Source organism: Papaver somniferum, unplaced genomic scaffold (genome assembly GCF_003573695.1).
Source record: "Papaver somniferum cultivar HN1 unplaced genomic scaffold, ASM357369v1 unplaced-scaffold_19, whole genome shotgun sequence".
Taxonomy (NCBI): domain Eukaryota; kingdom Viridiplantae; phylum Streptophyta; class Magnoliopsida; order Ranunculales; family Papaveraceae; genus Papaver; species Papaver somniferum.
In genome coordinates, this window is record NW_020628818.1 from 4,490,953 (window position 1) to 4,509,755 (window position 18,803).

The window sequence follows — 18,803 nt, forward strand, 5'->3', positions numbered from 1 at the left end:
TTAGAAAGTAACCTACCTAATTATGCGAACGGGTATGTGAACTTAAGTAACCGGATTGAGTTTGTTTTCACTTTCAAACTCCAACAGAAATTCACGGACGTGAACTTCTCGCCAGTATGCGTACGGGTACGCATACTTACCTGGATTTCCAATAACCGGCAGTACGCGGACGGGTATGCATACTTTGGGTTCCCGGTTTTGGACTTTTACACAAATGTGAGAACACACTATGTTTATATCCAAAGATGGTTACATAATCTAAACTCTCATTTCAATCATTGAAACTTTCTTAGAGGATGTTATATAATTGTTATTCACAAACTATTTTTCATCAAAGCGATTTTCAAGTTATTGAAATAATCAACATGACTTTCGTCACGAGTAAATATGTACTTGGATAAAGCGAAAGCTTACCAACACATATTTCGAGAAATAGATAAGCGAGATAAACTCGGATCGAAATAGCAAATGTGTATAATCGAAGTCTATATAGCAGTACGACTTTTGTCTCAAAATAGGAGATAGAATAGATAGACATTTGAGTGATAGATAATTTCAAGTCTCCACATACCTTTTGTCGATGAAGTTCCACAAGTTACTTAGTTCTTCGTCTTCATATGATGAACGCCGTGGAGTCTAGAGCTCAACTACACTTTACTATCCTAGTCCGAGACTTGGCTGTAAGTAGACTAGAAATCAGGACTTATAGTTTTGGCAACTAAACTTGACAAACAAGCTTGAGATAGCAACGTTTGCGAGTTCGACCGAGAAGTGCTCTAACAATCATCATAACAATAATCGGGTAATCAAAGCCATAACTAGAATTCAACCTTTATTTTAATTGGATGGAATCATTCGTTTTCTTAACATATTTCTGATTTTTCAGTTGAATACTTGTTATTTTAGGTCTATTTTTTCTTTTTGATCTAAAAATGAAAAATAAATATACGGATTGCTCTCCATTAGATTCAAATTCTTGTTTGATAACTTGTTTTTAATTATTAATCCTAAAATTCATTTATGTTAAATTGAAGCAGCAAAATGTACAAGGAAGTGTGGCACCAGTAGATTTGGATCCTCACATTGCTCATCATTATGGATATTAGGATCAAGAATTAAATATTATTATAAATTTTAGGAAAATGAATAAACACAAATTTATGTAAATTGGAAACCCAACAATTTATATCAAAGAGAAAAATTAAATTCTAATACTAACAGATTTTGAAAAATTAATCTAATTGATTTTAAAGTAATTTTAGGCGTTTTTAGTTTTGTTACAAGTTTGGTGAATGATCTTTGATGATATTTTTTGAAGTAGTTAACGAAGTAATGTTCTACTGCCCATAGGATTTGTTGTAACGATTAATCATGTTTGTCCCAAAGGGTTGTATGACTTACATACACAATATTAAAAGATTTGAGGATAAAGACATGTTTATTAACCAACTCCTCAAACCATTTAGACCTGGATCGATCGGTTCGATTCTTTTCAGACAACTACGACATGTATGGATCGATGGATACATTTTAAACACATATCTTTGCCCGCGCCGTTATGACATGGGTTGAGACCTAGTTACATATAGAAAAAAGAGGGAGATGTGTACGTCGCTGATAATTTGGGTTCCGTTTTCAAATTTATTTCCTCTATTTCCTAAATATTCTACCCATTTTTAATCTACAAAAATTGTATACAAGATGATAACCATGATTAAGTAAGCGACAAATAAGATTGTGCATCCGGCTTAGTGTGGGTGAACAAAGTTGCACTCTTCAATATTGTATGATCTTCTGATTGTTGTGAAAATGGTACTAATGCCGAAACATATTTCTAATTTTGTCAATCCACAGTTGAGGAATTTTAGATAAACTGATTCCAAACACGAAAGATCTTAACCAAATGACGATAGTAGATAAAACTTTAAAGTTTGTTTTTAACACGAAAGACGATTTTATTGATAAAAAGAGATCATGGAGTTCATCCCGTTGGATACATTGAACTATCCAAGACGAGAACTGGGTTTGTCCATTCATTAGGCACAACACTGTTAATACCATGTTTAGAAAGTTTATGAGCAGCATGGTCAATCTCTTTTAGCATGTGAGATCATTTCCAACTAACAAAAGAATTTAAAACGCTGCCACAATCTATAATTAAGTTCATTGGGCTCCATTTTATGGAATCTAAATGACTATTTAAAACAGTTAACATTCTGGTAATCCCCCTCCAAATGTGGCCACAATACTTCTTCCAGTAAGGCTTTTGCTTTTGCTTGTTCAGGTTCTATTGCTTCAGTCCTACAACATCTAGCTCCATCCATATTATCTGCAAAAGTTCTAATGATTAGGCCAATTCCAACTGAATGATCTAGTTCATTATAGGCAACATCATAGTTTATTTTTATAAAGGGACTGTCAGGCCTTTTCTAGAGTCAGGATATATGCCTATAATTAGGATTGATAATAACATTTCTAATACAGGCAACCCTATTCTAATCTGCAAAATCAGATTTAATCATATTAGAGACTTGGTGCAGGTTTTCTTTTGGGCCCTCAAAGATTATCTTACACCTGCATTTCCATATGTGCCATATTATAAAACCAGAGCACCTAAAGATATTATCATAACTCACTGGCAGCACAGTTCCCCTAAAAAGGCTGCAAAAGTATTATCAATAGCAACCCAAAGAAATATGGAAAAAGTGCAATAAAAAAAGAGACGTTGTATATTTTCAGTATTAGTATTACAAAAGGGACACACATAAGATCTATGTTGTAACAATGTCTGGCCAATTTGTCACCTAAGGAAAGATAGTCCGGCAAACATCTCCAAATAAAATACAAAATCTTGTTAGGTAGCTTAGTTTTCCAAAATTTGTTCTAAGAGATTGGTACAATATTAGTAATCACATTCTCTTGGTTCCTGCTGTTAAGGATAGATTTATAAGCATATTTCACTGAGAAATTACCATTAGCATTAGGCTGTCATCTAAAACAATCTGTCCCAGAAAAAGGTATTCTAATCTTAGAATCTCATCAACAGTCTGAATATCAAACAAGGTTTTCAAAATGAGAATATTCCAACATTTTGTATCAGCATCGATAAGTTGGGAGACATAGTTCATGTTAACATAATTTTTTTTGATAGTTAACATAAGAAGAAATAGATGGAACCCATCTGTTTTTCCATATACAAATGGAGGATCCATCACCTACCTCCCAAACTGCATACTGTTTTATGATTTCCAAACCTCTGCACACACCATTGCAAATCCAAAAACCGTTAATAGTCATAACATCATTAAGAGGATCAGAAAAATGGAGGCATTTTCCTTTCGTAATCTTATACCACATGGCATCTTGAGAATGTACATTCTCCAAGCTAGCTTTGCTAACAAAGATAAGTTCATAATTGCTAACAAAGATAAATTCATTATTTTATGTTGCTTGATGTTTAAACCCCTAAAGCTTTTGGCTGAGCCACAATTTTCCATTTGACGAAATTACAAAAAAGAAAATTATTATTTTTATTTCCCCAAAATCTCATTTAAATTGAGTCCATTTTATCTGTAAGAGCTTTAGGAATTGAAAACACCGACATATGATGAGAACAAACTGAGTTAAAAAACGGTCCTAGACGGTAAATTCAAGAATTTAAAATTGCAAACATGGTAGACTATCACCATAGCTATCTAGAAGACCAAGTGAAGCAAGGCATAAAATCTAGTTAACACTTAACTACTACGACAACAACTCCACAAGTGTTAAAAAAGACTCTAACGTAACAACTACCAAATCGGGCCAAAATCACTTTCTACCATTTCAAAACCACAGTCGGCTACATCCTTGAAATTAGGCCTGCACATACCCGACCCAACCCGCCGACCCTACCCGTACCCAATCAAAAATACCCACATCCGACCCAACCCGCCGAGGCATGGGTCGACTATGGGTGAGGCACGCCAGAACCCACCTATCTTGGGTCGGTTGCGGGTAGAAACTTCCGTCACCCGAACCGACCCACCCACCCGCCCTAACATAGGATTCCTGACCCTTAGATTTAACCTAGGATGAATTATCAGAGCCGTTGAATTGATGTATAAAAGTAAAAGACCTAACCTAATCGCATTTTCCTTCTCTTCTCTTCCGCGGCCTCTTCTCTCCTTCTCAGACAGACTCCAAGTCTCCAACTCCATTCTTTTTTCTTCGCTCAGTCTCAGATTCGCTTTGTGGATCATCGGCATCACCAGAAGCAAACCAATAACAGAAGGTAAGATTAGGAACCGTTGTAAACTTGTAATTTTTTGATGATGTGATTTCTTGTAATTTTCAATTTAGGGTTTATCTGTTTAGGGTGTTGTTTTTTAATTTCAGTTTGGAATGAATTGGTATGATGTTACTATGTTAGAACTCAGTAATGAAGAGTTTAATCAGTAGATTCAAAGGATTCTTGAATGTTTATGTGTTTAGGCAGCGCTCAATTTAGTTTAGTTATGTGTATGTTTATCAACCGAGAATTTAACAACTTAACATTGTCCGTGAACCTCTTTTCCTGCTATGATGATTTTGCACACCGACATATTTAGCTTGAAATTGTCTAATCTCTTTGTGTTTAACTCTTAATATCAAGATGTGTATATATTTTAATGTGATAAATGATTTCATGAAGATTTGTAAATCTAGGCAGCCAAATAAGTTATAATTACCATCATAAATCAAGCCTTGAATTGATTACCTAGCAAGTTCTAATTGATTTTTTAGAGTAGCCTATAAATGTTTGTGAAAATTACCTAGTCAATTAGAATTTTGAAACTGTGGGCGAGACTAATTCTACTTCTACTCAAAGTTCTTCGAGTTTTGGAAGTACTATTTCTAGCAAGGCCAAGTATATGGAGGGAAGGAATAACCGAAAGCATCAATTGAGTAATGTGGAGGACAATGGGAGATCTGAGGTAGAAAGGTACTTGGCTGAACCGATCTACACACGCACAAATGAAAATGCTACTTTTGATATATTACAATGGTGGAAGGTAAATGCTGCGAGGTTTGACATTTTGCCACTTATGGCTAAAGATATATTTGTTATTACCGTTTCTTCCGTTGCTTCAGAGTCAGCATTTAGTACCGGAAAAAGAATTTTGGATCCTTTTCGAAGCTCCTTAAAGCCCAAGACACTTGAGGCCTTAATTTTGTTACAAAATTGGTTACGAACACCAATAGACATGGATTCATCTACCCTTGGAGTCGAGGAGGAGGAGATTGATATTGCTGAGTCTGGTATGTCTAAATTTTCCTTGGCTCTATTGTTGTTCATGACACTGTGAGTTTTACTGCAGCATGTTTATTACATGAAAGTACATGGTTTACTAAACATAATGCATGCTATGTGAATATATTAACTGCCCTGTTATGTTAATAATCCATACTTAATGATGTATAAACTGCCTTGTTATGTGAATCTTATTATTCTAAATATCAGATGATGTATAAACTGCCATGGATGTGGAGGTTTATGTGTGGTTGAATTTGTAAAGGTTTTGATCCTGCATGATAATACATGTTGTTGTTGTAGATGTATAAACCCTTGCTTAGCTAAATATCATATATCCATTTCGAAATTGGTGTAGTACTTGTACATTTTTATTTGGAATTGCTGCTCAACTGTTGTTTATGGATGCCCTTGTTGAAAGATGTGGTAACTAAGCAACCAATGACTTGCTGAATTTGAGTTGTTACTTATTAGTAGAATGAGCTGAGCTCAGATTAGGTGGTGTACTGATTAGAGAATTTTTGGGGTTTTTCACTTCAAGACTTCGAATAGCAGGCAGGACATCTAGCTATCCTATATTTAGAACGTTGCTGTAAGAGAAGTACAATAAAACTGTAAAGCACGCGTAGCTACCGTGTACTATTTCATCTAATTAAAGTGACTGTCCGGTGTACTGATGGGAAGTTTGTGTTGGTACTTGCTGTTGTTGTGGATGGATAAACTAAAATGTTCATTTCGCTTGCAGAGCTATTTTACTTGTTTCAAGAAATTCATCTACCCTTTCATTCATTCTAATTGTTCATTTCACTTGCAGAGCTATTCGGTGACCTTGCTGCTTCTTCCATCGTCATAGATGATTGATTCCTATTGGCTTAGACAAGGTAATGACGCCAAGGGTCATTGTCAGTAGCTTGATCTTTCTGAGTTCATCTTTGTTACTGTAACTAATTTACAGACTTCGTTTTATTTCAGGCTTTCAGCGCATTCGGAGGTAAAACATCCACAAACTTGCAGGCTTGTAGCGACTCGTTGTTGGTCGCTTTATATGATATTAGACTTTAGTATAGTAGGCAATACTCAATAGTAATGCACTCTTTTATCTTTTGAGCTTTGAACAATTGAACTCTGTTCCTTTTTATTGTTAGCTTTATCAACTTTGTTATACACTTATACAGTTATACTCAATAACTCTGTTCCTTGTTATTGTAATGTCATTTTGTTTTATGGTGGGTAACCCACCACCGACCCGACCAAACCCGCCGTCACAATGGGTCGGGTGAAAACTGACCCATTGTGATGTTGGATCGGTTGCGGGTGACAACTTCTATTACCCGTAATCAGTGGGTCGGGTGGTGGGTGAGGCCAAAACCGACCCAAACCGACCCATGTGCAGCCCTACTTGAAATTGTTGAATGTCATTCTGCCAGGCTATATCTATCTGACCAAATCTTTACTCCGTACATTTCGTCCTGGTCGTTTTTTATTCCAAACGTAACTTACACTCTACTAACACGTATGAGCTAGGTACGCCATACATCGCGTCACACTGTATATTTCTACAGCATAATCTAATCTTCGTCAATCTCATCACACAAGTCTCGAGAAGCCTAAGTTCCCATTTGAAACAAATACACAAATAAAAATGAAATCTTTGCGAAAAAGTCAGTCTATTCGTTTATCGATTACACCATGTTTGCTATTCGTCTCTTGCAGAAAGCAAAGAATCATCATCATAACAATAATCAGGTAATCAAAGCTATAATCAGAATTCAATCGTTATTTCAATTGGGACGGAATCGTTCGTTTTCTGTTTTTTCAACAAATTTCTGATTTTTCAGCTGAATACTTGTTATTTTAGGTCCATTTTTTTTTTCTTTTTCATCTAAAAAATAACAAAATAAATATATGAATTGCTCTCTATTAGATTAAAATTCTTGTTTGATCATTTTTTTAAACCTAATATTCATTTATGTTAAATTGAAGCAGCAAAATGTACAAGGAAGTGTGGCACCAGCAGATTTGGATCCTCACATTGCTCATCATTATGGTATCCCGTCAACTGCCTCGATACTTGCTTTCGACCCCATTCAACGTCTAATGGCAATTGGGACACTGTGAGTTCATTCTTCTTCTTCTTCTTCTTCATGTTTTATGTTGTTGCCTCTAGTAAGCTAACTTAATTATCATACATAGGTCATACCGTAGTGAAATCTGGATGAAGCTTGGATCTTGTTTGTTATCTGCAAATTAAATGACAACCCCTAGCTCTGGTTGATTGACCTTGTGAAGTTTCTTGAACTGAAAAATACGATGTGAGAAGTTTATCTAGTTGAAAGCCTAATGTAAGAAGAAAATACTACTGGGGAAGAAATTTTAGGATAAAAATAACATTTTATATACAATCACGAACTAAGGTGCGGAGAAACATTGTTGCGTAATTGCGTTACTTATGCCACATTGCACAGCATTTTTCATGTTAGTTATTTCAGTCTTTTCTTTTCATTTTCTCTTTCTTTGATACATAATTATGTGGATAACTGCAGGGATGGCAGAATAAAAGTGGTCGGCGGTGACAATGTGGAAGGCCTTCTCATATCTCCAAAGCAGTTGCCCTTCAAAAATTTGGAGGTTCGTAAGATTATGCATTCTATGATCTTTGCCTTTCGTTTGGTTTAATTGTTTGTCTAGATGTTATCATGTCCAAGTGCATTTGGTACTCTCAATGCAGTCGGCTACTCAGATATGAAGCATATACATATACTTATATGATCTGCTTCCCTGTTTTATGATGTATCTCATGTGAGTGTGTGGATCTTGGGCTAAAGAAGCTTTGGTGATTCATCTCAAGTATGTCTGTTATACATTGTCGCTTAGGTTGTCCCTTAGATGGCTCCAACTATCCGAATATATTGCTGGTGTATCTGCTGCATTTTCTGCATAACCTAGAAAGATGTAGAACTCCTCCAGATCTGCAAAGTTACAATCCAATTTTGAAAAGCCTGAGTCAGGGTTGCTTGGTGGCAGACAAGAAGCCTCTGATTATTTATTTTTTGCTTTTCTAGTATTAATTACTGAAAATCTATTCTTTAGTGCGCAAAAGTTTTGCAGTATTATTAAACACGAGACATAGCAATCCATATGGATAAAGGTATAACATGGCAAACATTAGATGAAATTGGTATGCAGTTGTTCGATTGATGCTGCATCATACACCTGATTATTTGAAAACAAATGAGAACTTAGTTAGAAATGCTTATGTTATTTCAGGCTTTAAACAATAATGCTCACTTTTCAGTCAGTAAAGTTGTCATTGTAACCAAATCATTGATTTTCGCAGTTCCTACACAACCAGGGTTTTCTAGTGAGCGTCTCAAACGAAAATGATATTCAGGTATTGTTGCTTCGAATCTTTAAACACTTTCTTATTTCCGCATCTCTATGAATCATTGTTTCTAAACATAAGCTTTTCTTTGCATATGGATCTAGTTGTCTTTATGTAATTATCCCTTTGCATACGGTTGCTGCTTATCTTAGCAGTAGTTTGGGTTTCCTGAAGTCTGGCTTCCAAAATTGAATACAAGAGTTGACATGCATTCTAGGCACATGTGACATATTGCTGTCTGTCTGATTCTTTTGTTACATTTGCATTTGTATTCACCAAGACCGAAGGTTGTTTCCTTGTTTCGACTTGCTATGTACATGTACTGTGAAGATTCTTCGCCAAACCATTTCTAAACGTGTCCATCCTGAGAATGCTATAATTTTAAAATGGCTGCAAGCCCATTTATTAGGTTTTCTCTCTTTTTCTTGATCATTTACCTCAAATTTCACAGGTTTGGGATCTGGAACACAGGCAGATAGCTGACTCTTTAAAGTGGGAATGCAACATAACTGCTTTCTCTGTGATACCAGGCACCCATTTCATGTACTGCCTTGCTGTCCTCGGAGTGTGTTGTGTGTTTAACACATCAAATACATGTCTCATGACATTGTTGCTCTGATATTTTGTATAGGTACATTGGAGATGAATATGGAATGGTGTCTGTCTTGAAGTACGATGCTGAAGAAGTAGCAATTTTGCAGTTGCCATATCATATTCCAGCAAATTCTTTAGCTGGTACGTGGATGTTGTCTTTATATGCTTAAGCATATATAAGTTAAATCACTTCTTTCTCCTATTATTCTTTCAGATTAGCTTGCATATCTGTTACTCTTCAAATATTTCTAATATCGTAATTTATGCTATTTCACAGATGCAGCTGGGGTTTCATTACCCGATCATATATCTGTTGTTGGAGTTCTCCCTCAACCCTGCACTTCTGGGAATAGGCAAGATATACTGAATGTGATTTAAGTTTCTGGATTTGGTTTATTTATTTGTATTATTATGGGATAACAAACTAGGTTGTAAGGTAGTTCTGTAAGAACACAACATGCCGTACCTCCATCTGTTAGATATCTAGAAAAAATATCTGGCTTTTTAAATAGGTGATTATGTTGCATGGTTATAATCAAAAGAGCTTGACATATCAAATTCCTTTATATCTTTGGTTGGTGGAAAGTTAAAAATATGATCACCATATAACACCTTTGGTCTTACCTTTTGAATGCGCAATGGGATGTATGGTTGTTTTGGGCATAGTCTGAGGGTCAAAGTGAAATTTTGCTAGCACAATGCTTCAGATTTCACCTTACCTTTGCATTCTAACAACTGTGGTACTTCTGCAGACTGATGATAGCATATGAGAATGGGTTGATCGTCCTCTGGGATGTTTCTGAAAGTCGAGTTGTCCTTTTTAGAGGCCACAAGGATCTCCAATTGAAAGATGATCAGGTGGTTGAGGAAAATACATCTGAGTTGGAGCAAGAGGAGAAAGAAATAAGCTCTCTATGTTGGGCATCTCTTGATGGATCCATTCTTGCTGTCGGATATGTTGATGGTGATATTTTTCTATGGAACATGTTAAGTGTGTCCTCTATCAAAGGTCCACAAGCTGGGGGATCATCTAATGATGCTGTTAAGCTACAATCATCTTCTGGGAAAAGAAAGATTCCGGTCATTGTCTTACATTGGTCCGCAAATAGTAGATCAAACAATGAGCGTGGAGGGCAATTATTTATCTATGGAGGTGATGACATAGGATCTGAAGAAGTCCTTACCGTACGTTTCAGCTCTGATTCTGGTTTCCGCTCCTTGATCACTTACATATTATGTCGCCGTATGTGCTAGTATTAGTTAATACTTCGTACTTAGTAGCATAAGAAAAATAACACCATAACAGGGCACTGATGCTTCTTTGGTTTGATAATCTTCACACAGGTCCTATGAGCTGTGCTAACTCTTTTATGTTGCTGTTGCAGGCCTCGAGTCTTGAATGTTCCTCCGGTAAAGAAGCTATACGATGCGTCAACCGCGTGGATCTCTCTCTTAATGGATCCTTTGCAGATATGATTTTAGTTCAAAATGCCGGGGCAACAGAGAATAATACAACTGGCGTGTCCCTCTTTTTACTGACTAACCCTGGTCAATTGCACGTATATGATGATGTTATGCTGGCCTCACTTTTATCTCAGCAAGAAAAAAGTCCTTCTGTCCGCCCAATACCGTTTCCTGTGGTGGTACCTATGGCTGAACCACACATGACAGTGGCTAAGCTATGTTCAGTACCCATGGAAGGACATTCATCAAAGGCTCTCCTAGAGGTGGGTTGGTACTAGGTTACTCCCTTTGTTTGTTAACCCTTAAAGGTGTACTATGGCTCCTTTATCTATTAACCATTAATAGTGTACTATGGCCATTTCTTATATATGAGAAAAGAAGCTAGGTAATCTATTTCAGTGGTCATGGTCAGTTAATTTAAAGATTTTCCAACGAGGCTTCAGGCTTTTTATTTCTTTACGTTTATTGATATACATTTTGCTTTTCTTCCTAGCAGGCATCCTTAAATCTAAAAGCTACACTATCTGCGGGTACAAAGTGGCCTTTGACCGGTGGAATTTCCAAAAAATTGCCCTTCTCTGAAGATGATGGCGTGGAGAAAGTATACATTGCAGGCTATAAAGACGGATCTATTCAATTACGGAATGCAACATATTCAGTCCTCTCACCTATTGCTGCCTTAGAAGGCGAGGTTAGATTAGCAGCACAGATGATCCAGAACTTTCGTTTATTTACTACTAGCACAGGGTGTTCGTCTTTTTACTTCGATAATGCTAATTAGCAAAGTTATGTTTAGTACTTGGTATAAGGAAATGGTATCTTACTGCTGTATTCGGCAGGTACAAAAGATTGAAGTGTCTGGAGCCAGTGCCCCTGTATCAGCATTGGATTTTTGCTTCCTCAGTACAAGTTTGGCCGTTGGCAGTGAAAGCGGTCTGGTATGGTTATTTCGGTTTTTCTTTTCAGGCTTAAATGAGCTTATGACACTATTCTAATTATCTTTTCTTCTGTAGGTTCGTATATATAGACTTGGTAATTCTGAAGAGACAAGTTTTCATTTCGTGTCAGAAAATAATCAAGAAGGTGATTTGATAGATTTATGTGACTCTGTTTCTTTTGTAGTTTGTTGTACTTGTATGCATCCTGTCTATCAACAGGTATAAAACTATGTTCACGTATGCAACTTTGTCTCCAGTTCACAGTTTGCATCAAGCGAAAGGACTTCAATGTATAGCTGCCTTTTGCATCTTAAATTCTCCAATTCGGACCCTACAGTATGCAGATTCTGGAGCCAAACTTGCCGTAGGGTTTGAATGTGGTCAGGTTAGTACTAAAAGTTTCTAACAACTTTACTTATTATTTGGAGTGTGAGTGTGTTAATTGGTTATTTACTTATGAGATTTGTCTTTGCTGCTTTCTTTTCCAGGTTGCAATGTTTGATATGAGTTCATTATCAGTTTTATATCTTAAAGAGTGTGTATCAGGCTCAAGCTCCCCAGTTATTTCAACAGATGTTCTGGCATGTACAGACATTTGTAGCTTGTTACACAGTTCGAAGCAAAAGGTTCCCAAAAGCCCAAAGGGCGCTTCTGGTGCAGAACAGATAGAAAATAAGGACCCTCTTGATGGACAAGTTTTTATTTTGACAAGAGATTCACACGTATTAGTTCTTGACAGTGTTACTGGTAACACAATTAGCTCTTGGGGGACACAACAAAAGAAGGGTTCAACTGCAATTTCCATGTATATAATAGGCAAGTTCAATTATTATTTTTTGAGTAATCAAAAGATTTTTCTTTATGTATTTGGTTTCTCTTTTTTCCTTCCCTTTCAGTAGGATTAGTATTACGAGTTTTTCCTTCATTTACTGTCAAACCCATCATCATTTTAATGTTCTTTTAGTATTCCTTTTCTGAGTGCTGTCAGTCCACTTCAGATAACAGCTCTTTGGCTTCAGAAGCATCCACCACGGAGCACTCAGAGTCGCTATCCAAGGATAGTGCTACTCAAAGTGAGCAGCTGTCCAAGGATAGTACTACCCTTGTTGGAGTTAACCCACAAATCGAGATTCGGAGCTCTAGGGAAAGCAGAAGTTCTGGGAAGAGGTCATTGGATTCACTTGTGGTACTTTGTTGCGAGGATGCATTGCATGTATACTCTTTAAAATCCGTGATACAGGTCTGCTTCTTTTATTTTTTTATTTTTTATTTTTTATTTTTTTTTCCTTTTTTTCCTTTTTTGCCTTTTTTTTGTTTGTTGTTTTCTTTTGCAAACTTATGTGACCTACTTTTTACTTTAGGGGGATAATAATTCCATCCGCAAAGTGAGTCTTTCGAAACCCTGTTGTTGGACAACAACTTTCAAAACGACAAATGAGAAAGCTTCTGGGATAATTTTACTCTATCAGACTGGAATGATTGAAATAAGGTAAGTGTTAACTTTATAGTTATTTATTTTGAAATCCCTTTTCGTTTTTCATCTTTTGACTGAAGATCAACATTCCAAAGTGATGATTTTGTTTTCTTCTAAAGAATTTTTCAAAATGGCGATGACCTTAACAATGATTAAGTGCTTTGGTGATAAAGATGTACACATGGTTCTCTGTGCAAAGACTTTCTTGGCTATGGGAATTTTGTTTGACTAATTGAATGGTCTATACTGGTGCTATCTCTTTGGTTAGGTCCTTTCCGGATTTAAAAGTCGTGGGAGAAAGCTCATTAATGTCAATTCTTAGGTGGAGCTTCAAAACTAACATGGAAAGAACCGTATGTTCTACTGAGAGGGGACAGATAGCAGTGGTAAGTATCATCCTTGCTTTCTGTTACGGATAATAACGGGTTTCTTTTTATACTGGCATATAATGGTTTCATCTTTTATAGTTCTTCCACATTATTTATACTTCTTATCTTTCCTTGCGGCACTCTTTAAAATGGTGTTCCTTGATTGTTTAAAAGATCATGATTAGCAGTTACAAGTAATTTGCTGTCCAGGAGTTTCCATTTTCTTTATCGGTGTCCTTCAAATGCTAGAAGATATTTTAACCTCATATTCTTTGGTGGAAATTACATTTCTATATGCATACCGACCAGAACAGTACTTAAACTACACATGCTTGAAGTATGTGCATAAAGAAATTCTGATGAATAAATTCTTCAGTGTTCACTCTTTTTGTCCCGGAAGTTCATATGTGGTTTTACTGGTCAAATTTGGATCTAAGTAATAATTTTGATAAGTTCTGTAGGTAAATGGGTCGGAGTTGGCTTTCATCTCCTTCTTGGCCTCTGAAAGTGACTCCAGGTAACTATCGTCTGTATTGTCTAGCCACCATGTGTATATGCATCCTCGAGCAAATTTATAACATTTTTAATGGATTCCATAGGATTTCGGATTCTTTACCTTGTCTTCATGACAAAGTTCTCGCTGCTGCTGCTGACGCCGCTATCAGGTTCTCCTCAAGTCAGAAGAAAAAACAGGTTCAAGGATTTCTTATATTTTCATTGATATCCTATGTTTCGCGTAGTAATTTAATCGAGTATGTTTTTCTGTTACAGGGTAGCCCCGGAATTCTTGGTATCATTAAGGGTTTTAAAGGGGAGAAGGGACAAGCAATGGATTCTGCTACCAGCCCATCATCTGATTTTCGTCTACATTTAGAAAGCATATTTTCAAGCGTCCCATTTTCATATGCAGCTCTAGATATTCCGGATTTTGAAGATATAGAGGAGCTTAATATAGGTACCAAATATTTCTCTTGTTTCCATCCTTTCTGTTTTCCTTCATTCTCTTAGACATTTTTCTCTGTTTCGGTGTAGATGATATAGAAATTGACGAGCCAGTACCCGTTGCTTCTACATCATCTTACAAAAGCAAAAACGACAAAGGTGGTACTTCAGATATCTTGAATCTCGTTCTTGTGTTTCTACTATTTTTTATGAGCAAGATCTGATTAAATAATGCATATGCATGTGATGATTCTTTACTATAGGTAAGGATAAAGATAGAGAAAAGTTGTTCGATGGTGCGCCGCCTGAGAAGCCAAAACTAAGGACGCCAGCAGAAATTATGATTAAATACAAATATGCTGGGGTAATTTCATATGTCCAGTTACCTTGGGTTGTTGGTTATTTTTTTGGTTAGTGTGTTCTAACCTGGCAACTTTTCCAGGACGCTTCTGCTGCAGCAGCAGAGGCAAAAGACAAGCTCTTGGAACGCCAGGAAAAACTTGAGGTAGGTTATTGCTCTGTTGGTAATCCATTTTCTTTGAGCTCTTGCTGAGTAATAAAAGTTTTGATAGATCTCGATAGAATACCTGACAATATCTTCACACTTTTTGCTTATAAATCTTCGTAAATATTATGTTTGTGATCTAATTGTTTCATTAAGATCCATTTGACTAGCAACCACAATTTTTTGTTTTCTAAAAGCACACTACAGTATAATTACCTGGGGGCCATTATTAGGATATAATCATATACTTCGTTGAAGTTGTTTAATCACTTCAAACAAACTCCAAATAAGCTTCTTTTTGTTATCCTTTTGAATTCCAGAGAATCCGTAGAAACACTGAAGAACTAAGTAATGGAGCTGAGAACTTTGCATCAATGGCTAACGAACTTGTCAAGACAATGGAAGGCCGTCGTAAATGGTGGAATATATAACAAAAACATGGCATCATTTGAGGTTGTTCATCCATTTGGTGTGAGCCAAGTTGGAGCCAGGCAAATTTCTGCTGTGATGTTTGAGAAAGCGTCTGGCAGGTTCGTCACAGTAGCTACCAACCTAGGTATATTTGCCATAGAATGAATGTTGAGCTGGGATTTTATGTACATCAAGATTCAGCAGGAATTGTTAATTACGTCACCAATTCGCTCAAAAATTGAGAGATGCTTTCTCAATCTGGTAGTATTCCCTTCCGCCAAAACCAGATAGATGATTTCCCCCACAGAAGAAATGGGATCATAGTTGTAAACTGACATCGTACCAAGTCATATAGAAGTGCGTGCAGGTCTGCCTTTGTATATATGTTTGTTGGGAGTTCCAGTTGTGCATGCCACTCTGATGTTGTTTGCTTGAATTTTTTTGTGTAACCTGAACACAGTGATCTTATAAGGCTCTGTAAGCCATTCAGAATCTCAGATCTAGTTTGCAAACTTGAAATGTATTACTATCACTAGGGCAGTTCTCTGGACCCCCAGTTAAATTCTTTGTTTTTTCCTCAGGGTTCTTTTTTCTCCCAACCTCATGGTTTGTCAATTGTGCACGTTTACATACGATCCCTGTTACAGCTTCACAGGACTGTTGCTTGGTTTGGTTGAGCCAATTTGTTGATCTTTTTTCGAAACTCAATTGCCTCTCAAAAACCTTTAAGAGAAGGCCGCCATTGAATGTTCACAACGCTGATTTTGATGAACTCTGTGGTCCTTGAACAGTTGAACCTACTAATGTACTCTCACAATGGACTTATTTATGCGAGTCTTATTTATGCTAGCTTTCTAAGTCATGAAAAGGGACTCGATGGTGGGTCTGGCTTATTTATGTCCCTCCTATACTTTGTACTATTTCTCGACTCATAAGACAGAGAAGAAGGAAGAATTTTAGGGAGAGTCCTCCTGGAGTTTGCTAATATCGTTGAAAGTTCGCTTGTAGGGTAAAGATGTCTTCAGAGGGAAATTGATGTAGCAGAAATATGAAATGTCTATCGACTACTAAATGAAAGTCACGCAGTGTTCCCTAAAAACTTGGTACTAGCCACGGCCCACAGATACAGTGTCATACACGCACAAAATTAGGTGAAAATCGATCTTCCAGCATTTGAATACTTGTAATTTAGATTTGGCATCAGATAGCTGTTGCCTGCTGGTCATCATTTTGGATAAGCGGGTCAAAGAATGAAGCACCTACCTGAGATGATGAAACAAAACCAATGTTGAATACTCGACACAATTCGATCTAATCAACATTGTAATTGGTGGCTCCCAACTATCTAAATTACAGCACAATAGCCACACAGTTTCTACACCCAAGACCCCAAGACAGTTTTAGTTTCATTTTGTTAGTGGATTTTCTAGTTGATAATGGCAGGGAATAACGAAGAATTTTGGTTTCATGGGGGTTTGAAGCCAACTTGCTTTTAATTATTGTAAACTGCTTGTTCAAATGAGTGATTGAATTTCATAGTTCCCTAAACTACATGGGAATGGGGATCAATTACATAAACACATCCCCCGAGATTCACATACGGAGGGCGGCTTCATTCCCAAGCTGAGGGGCTGCTTGCCTGCTTCCTTGCACTCCTTCATAGGATGGATGACAAACCAAGTGACAGCATCAAGATTAATATTATAATACTTGGAGTTTGCATATTGTAGATATTGAACGAACAATAATCTAATTGTAAAAACATCTGGGATAATCGAATTAACCACATAGTCAACGGTCAATCTAGTATCCACACATCACACCGAAGATATCCAAGTACCTAGAATTTACTCGAATTTATTATTACTGTAGATCCAGTTAAAATGACAGAATTACGACGTAAATTTGGTTGCAAAACAAATTCTAAGTCACGTATCAGCTGATTTTGGGCAAGGGAAGGAAAAACAAATTGGTCAGAAGACAGCTATTGGTAACGAAGCAAATTTTGCAAGTCCAAAATGTAAAGGATCTCCGTAATTTCGTGTGCGTGAATGGCTTGGTGATATATACAAAGCATTTTCCACATTTAAAATTTGAATTTGAACTAGGGAGGTGAGCCGTTGCCCAAGAGAATGAAAAATGAATCTAGAAAGATTTTCTAGATCAGCATGTTATGTAACTGTAAGACTTGGCACGTAACAAAGGATGCATGGACTTGCATACCCACGCGGTATCAGACTCTAAAAGTCCACACTCTTACTGAATTCTAGTCACGACAGTGTTTTAATGTTTCTGAACTAGAGAGGTGAGCCGCTGCCATGCCCCGGAGAGTGAAACATGAACTACTAAGAGTTTATCTAGAAAGATTTTGGTGATTAGATTGTTTGGTGCATGAATATTTTGTAACACGGAGATGCATGCATGAATATGGTAGCTGTATCTGCAGACTAGCATAGCATCGGCACGCGGTATCAAAACTCTACAAGTCCGCCGCAGCTTTAAATATATTTCAACTTTCAAAGCATTATTGAATGGGAGATTAACACTCCTTAGGTCCGTAGAGCAATTACAGTCTAACTGTCTAAGTTCTAACGAGACTGTGCAGTTTCCTATCCGAGTAGTTCAACACATGATCAAATTGTAAAAAGTTCATACTGTGGATGCTTCTCCAACCATGATAAAAAAAATTATATATTCATTGTTACAAAAATGGGAAGAAAAAAAAAATAAAAAATCCAACCGACTTGTATGTAAAATATTTTTTGCTACCCAAATCCTCGACAAACCCCTTACAATTGGTTTGTTAGAAATACCACTCCCTCAAATTTCACATCCTTGTTGGAAACCAATACAAGCTAATGTGGACCTGTAATTCCCACTTCACAACATTCCATACTAAGTACTATTTTCACTCTCATCCAACTTCAGGTTGGGTTTTGTATTCCCTTCCAGAATCCAGATATAGTTAGGGCTTCACACGGTTCGGTTCGGTGCGGTTATAGGTAAAACCGTTCAACTAACCGTGTTCGGTGCGGTTATCACAATTGAAACCGTAGCCGAATTGTTCAGTATTCGGTTCGGTTTTTAACCGCACCGATACTGTTCGGTTACGGTTCGGTTCGGTTTTCACCTATACCCTGCACCTGTATATAAATATATTCTGAAATTCTTAATAAACTGATACTACATGCCATACTTAAATCTTGATAATATAACCATAGTCTACAGATAACCAAAGTTGAAGTTCACAAACAAGTTAGCCAAAGTCTTAAGTCTAAAAGATAACCAAAGTCTGATGAAACGAAAGTTAAAAGAAAACGATGTTGCCAATAACATAAAAAGACTGCAGTCATCCATTTGATCTTCATTTCTCAAGTTAACCAAAGCTAAAAGACTGCAGTCCATCCATCTCTCAAGCCAATCTCCTTAATCTTCATCCTTCCCCAAAATTTC

General features: G+C 36.8%; 1 protein-coding gene across 4 annotated transcripts; it reads left to right on the forward strand.

Annotated features, from left to right (window-relative positions):
- The first annotated feature begins 6,911 nt into the window (after nucleotides 1–6,911).
- LOC113338730 lies at nucleotides 6,912–15,949 on the forward strand. 4 transcript variants are annotated; one of them, XM_026584110.1, is made up of 24 exons: nucleotides 6,944–7,018; nucleotides 7,256–7,386; nucleotides 7,816–7,900; nucleotides 8,610–8,663; nucleotides 9,106–9,197; nucleotides 9,286–9,389; nucleotides 9,526–9,601; nucleotides 10,001–10,433; nucleotides 10,634–10,975; nucleotides 11,209–11,403; nucleotides 11,552–11,650; nucleotides 11,726–11,795; nucleotides 11,908–12,035; nucleotides 12,139–12,466; nucleotides 12,649–12,890; nucleotides 13,012–13,139; nucleotides 13,393–13,510; nucleotides 13,954–14,009; nucleotides 14,092–14,185; nucleotides 14,264–14,447; nucleotides 14,525–14,593; nucleotides 14,698–14,798; nucleotides 14,877–14,939; nucleotides 15,260–15,949. In XM_026584110.1, the coding sequence occupies exons 1-24, from the start codon at nucleotides 6,962–6,964 to the stop codon at nucleotides 15,368–15,370; spliced, it is 3,360 nt and encodes a 1,119-aa protein (XP_026439895.1). In that variant the 5' UTR covers nucleotides 6,944–6,961; the 3' UTR covers nucleotides 15,371–15,949. The 4 variants fall into 4 exon arrangements, with proteins under 4 accessions (XP_026439894.1, XP_026439895.1, XP_026439893.1 ...); XM_026584109.1 differs by having other exon boundaries at nucleotides 6,912–7,018; nucleotides 7,259–7,386; nucleotides 14,092–14,447; XM_026584108.1 differs by having other exon boundaries at nucleotides 14,092–14,447.
- The last annotated feature ends 2,854 nt before the right edge of the window (nucleotides 15,950–18,803 follow it).

What these genes read in the sequence shown, in the direction of transcription:
- LOC113338730 (XM_026584108.1), top strand. Translation starts at nt 6,962, where the DNA reads ATGTTTGCTATTCGTCTCTTGCAGAAAGCAAAGAATCATCATCATAAC. An exon ending in TAGGGTTTGAATGTGGTCAG is followed by an intron (nt 12,036 to 12,138) that starts GTTAGTACTAAA and finishes TTTCTTTTCCAG; the next exon opens with GTTGCAATGTTTGATATGAG. An exon ending in ACTGGAATGATTGAAATAAG is followed by an intron (nt 13,140 to 13,392) that starts GTAAGTGTTAAC and finishes CTCTTTGGTTAG; the next exon opens with GTCCTTTCCGGATTTAAAAG.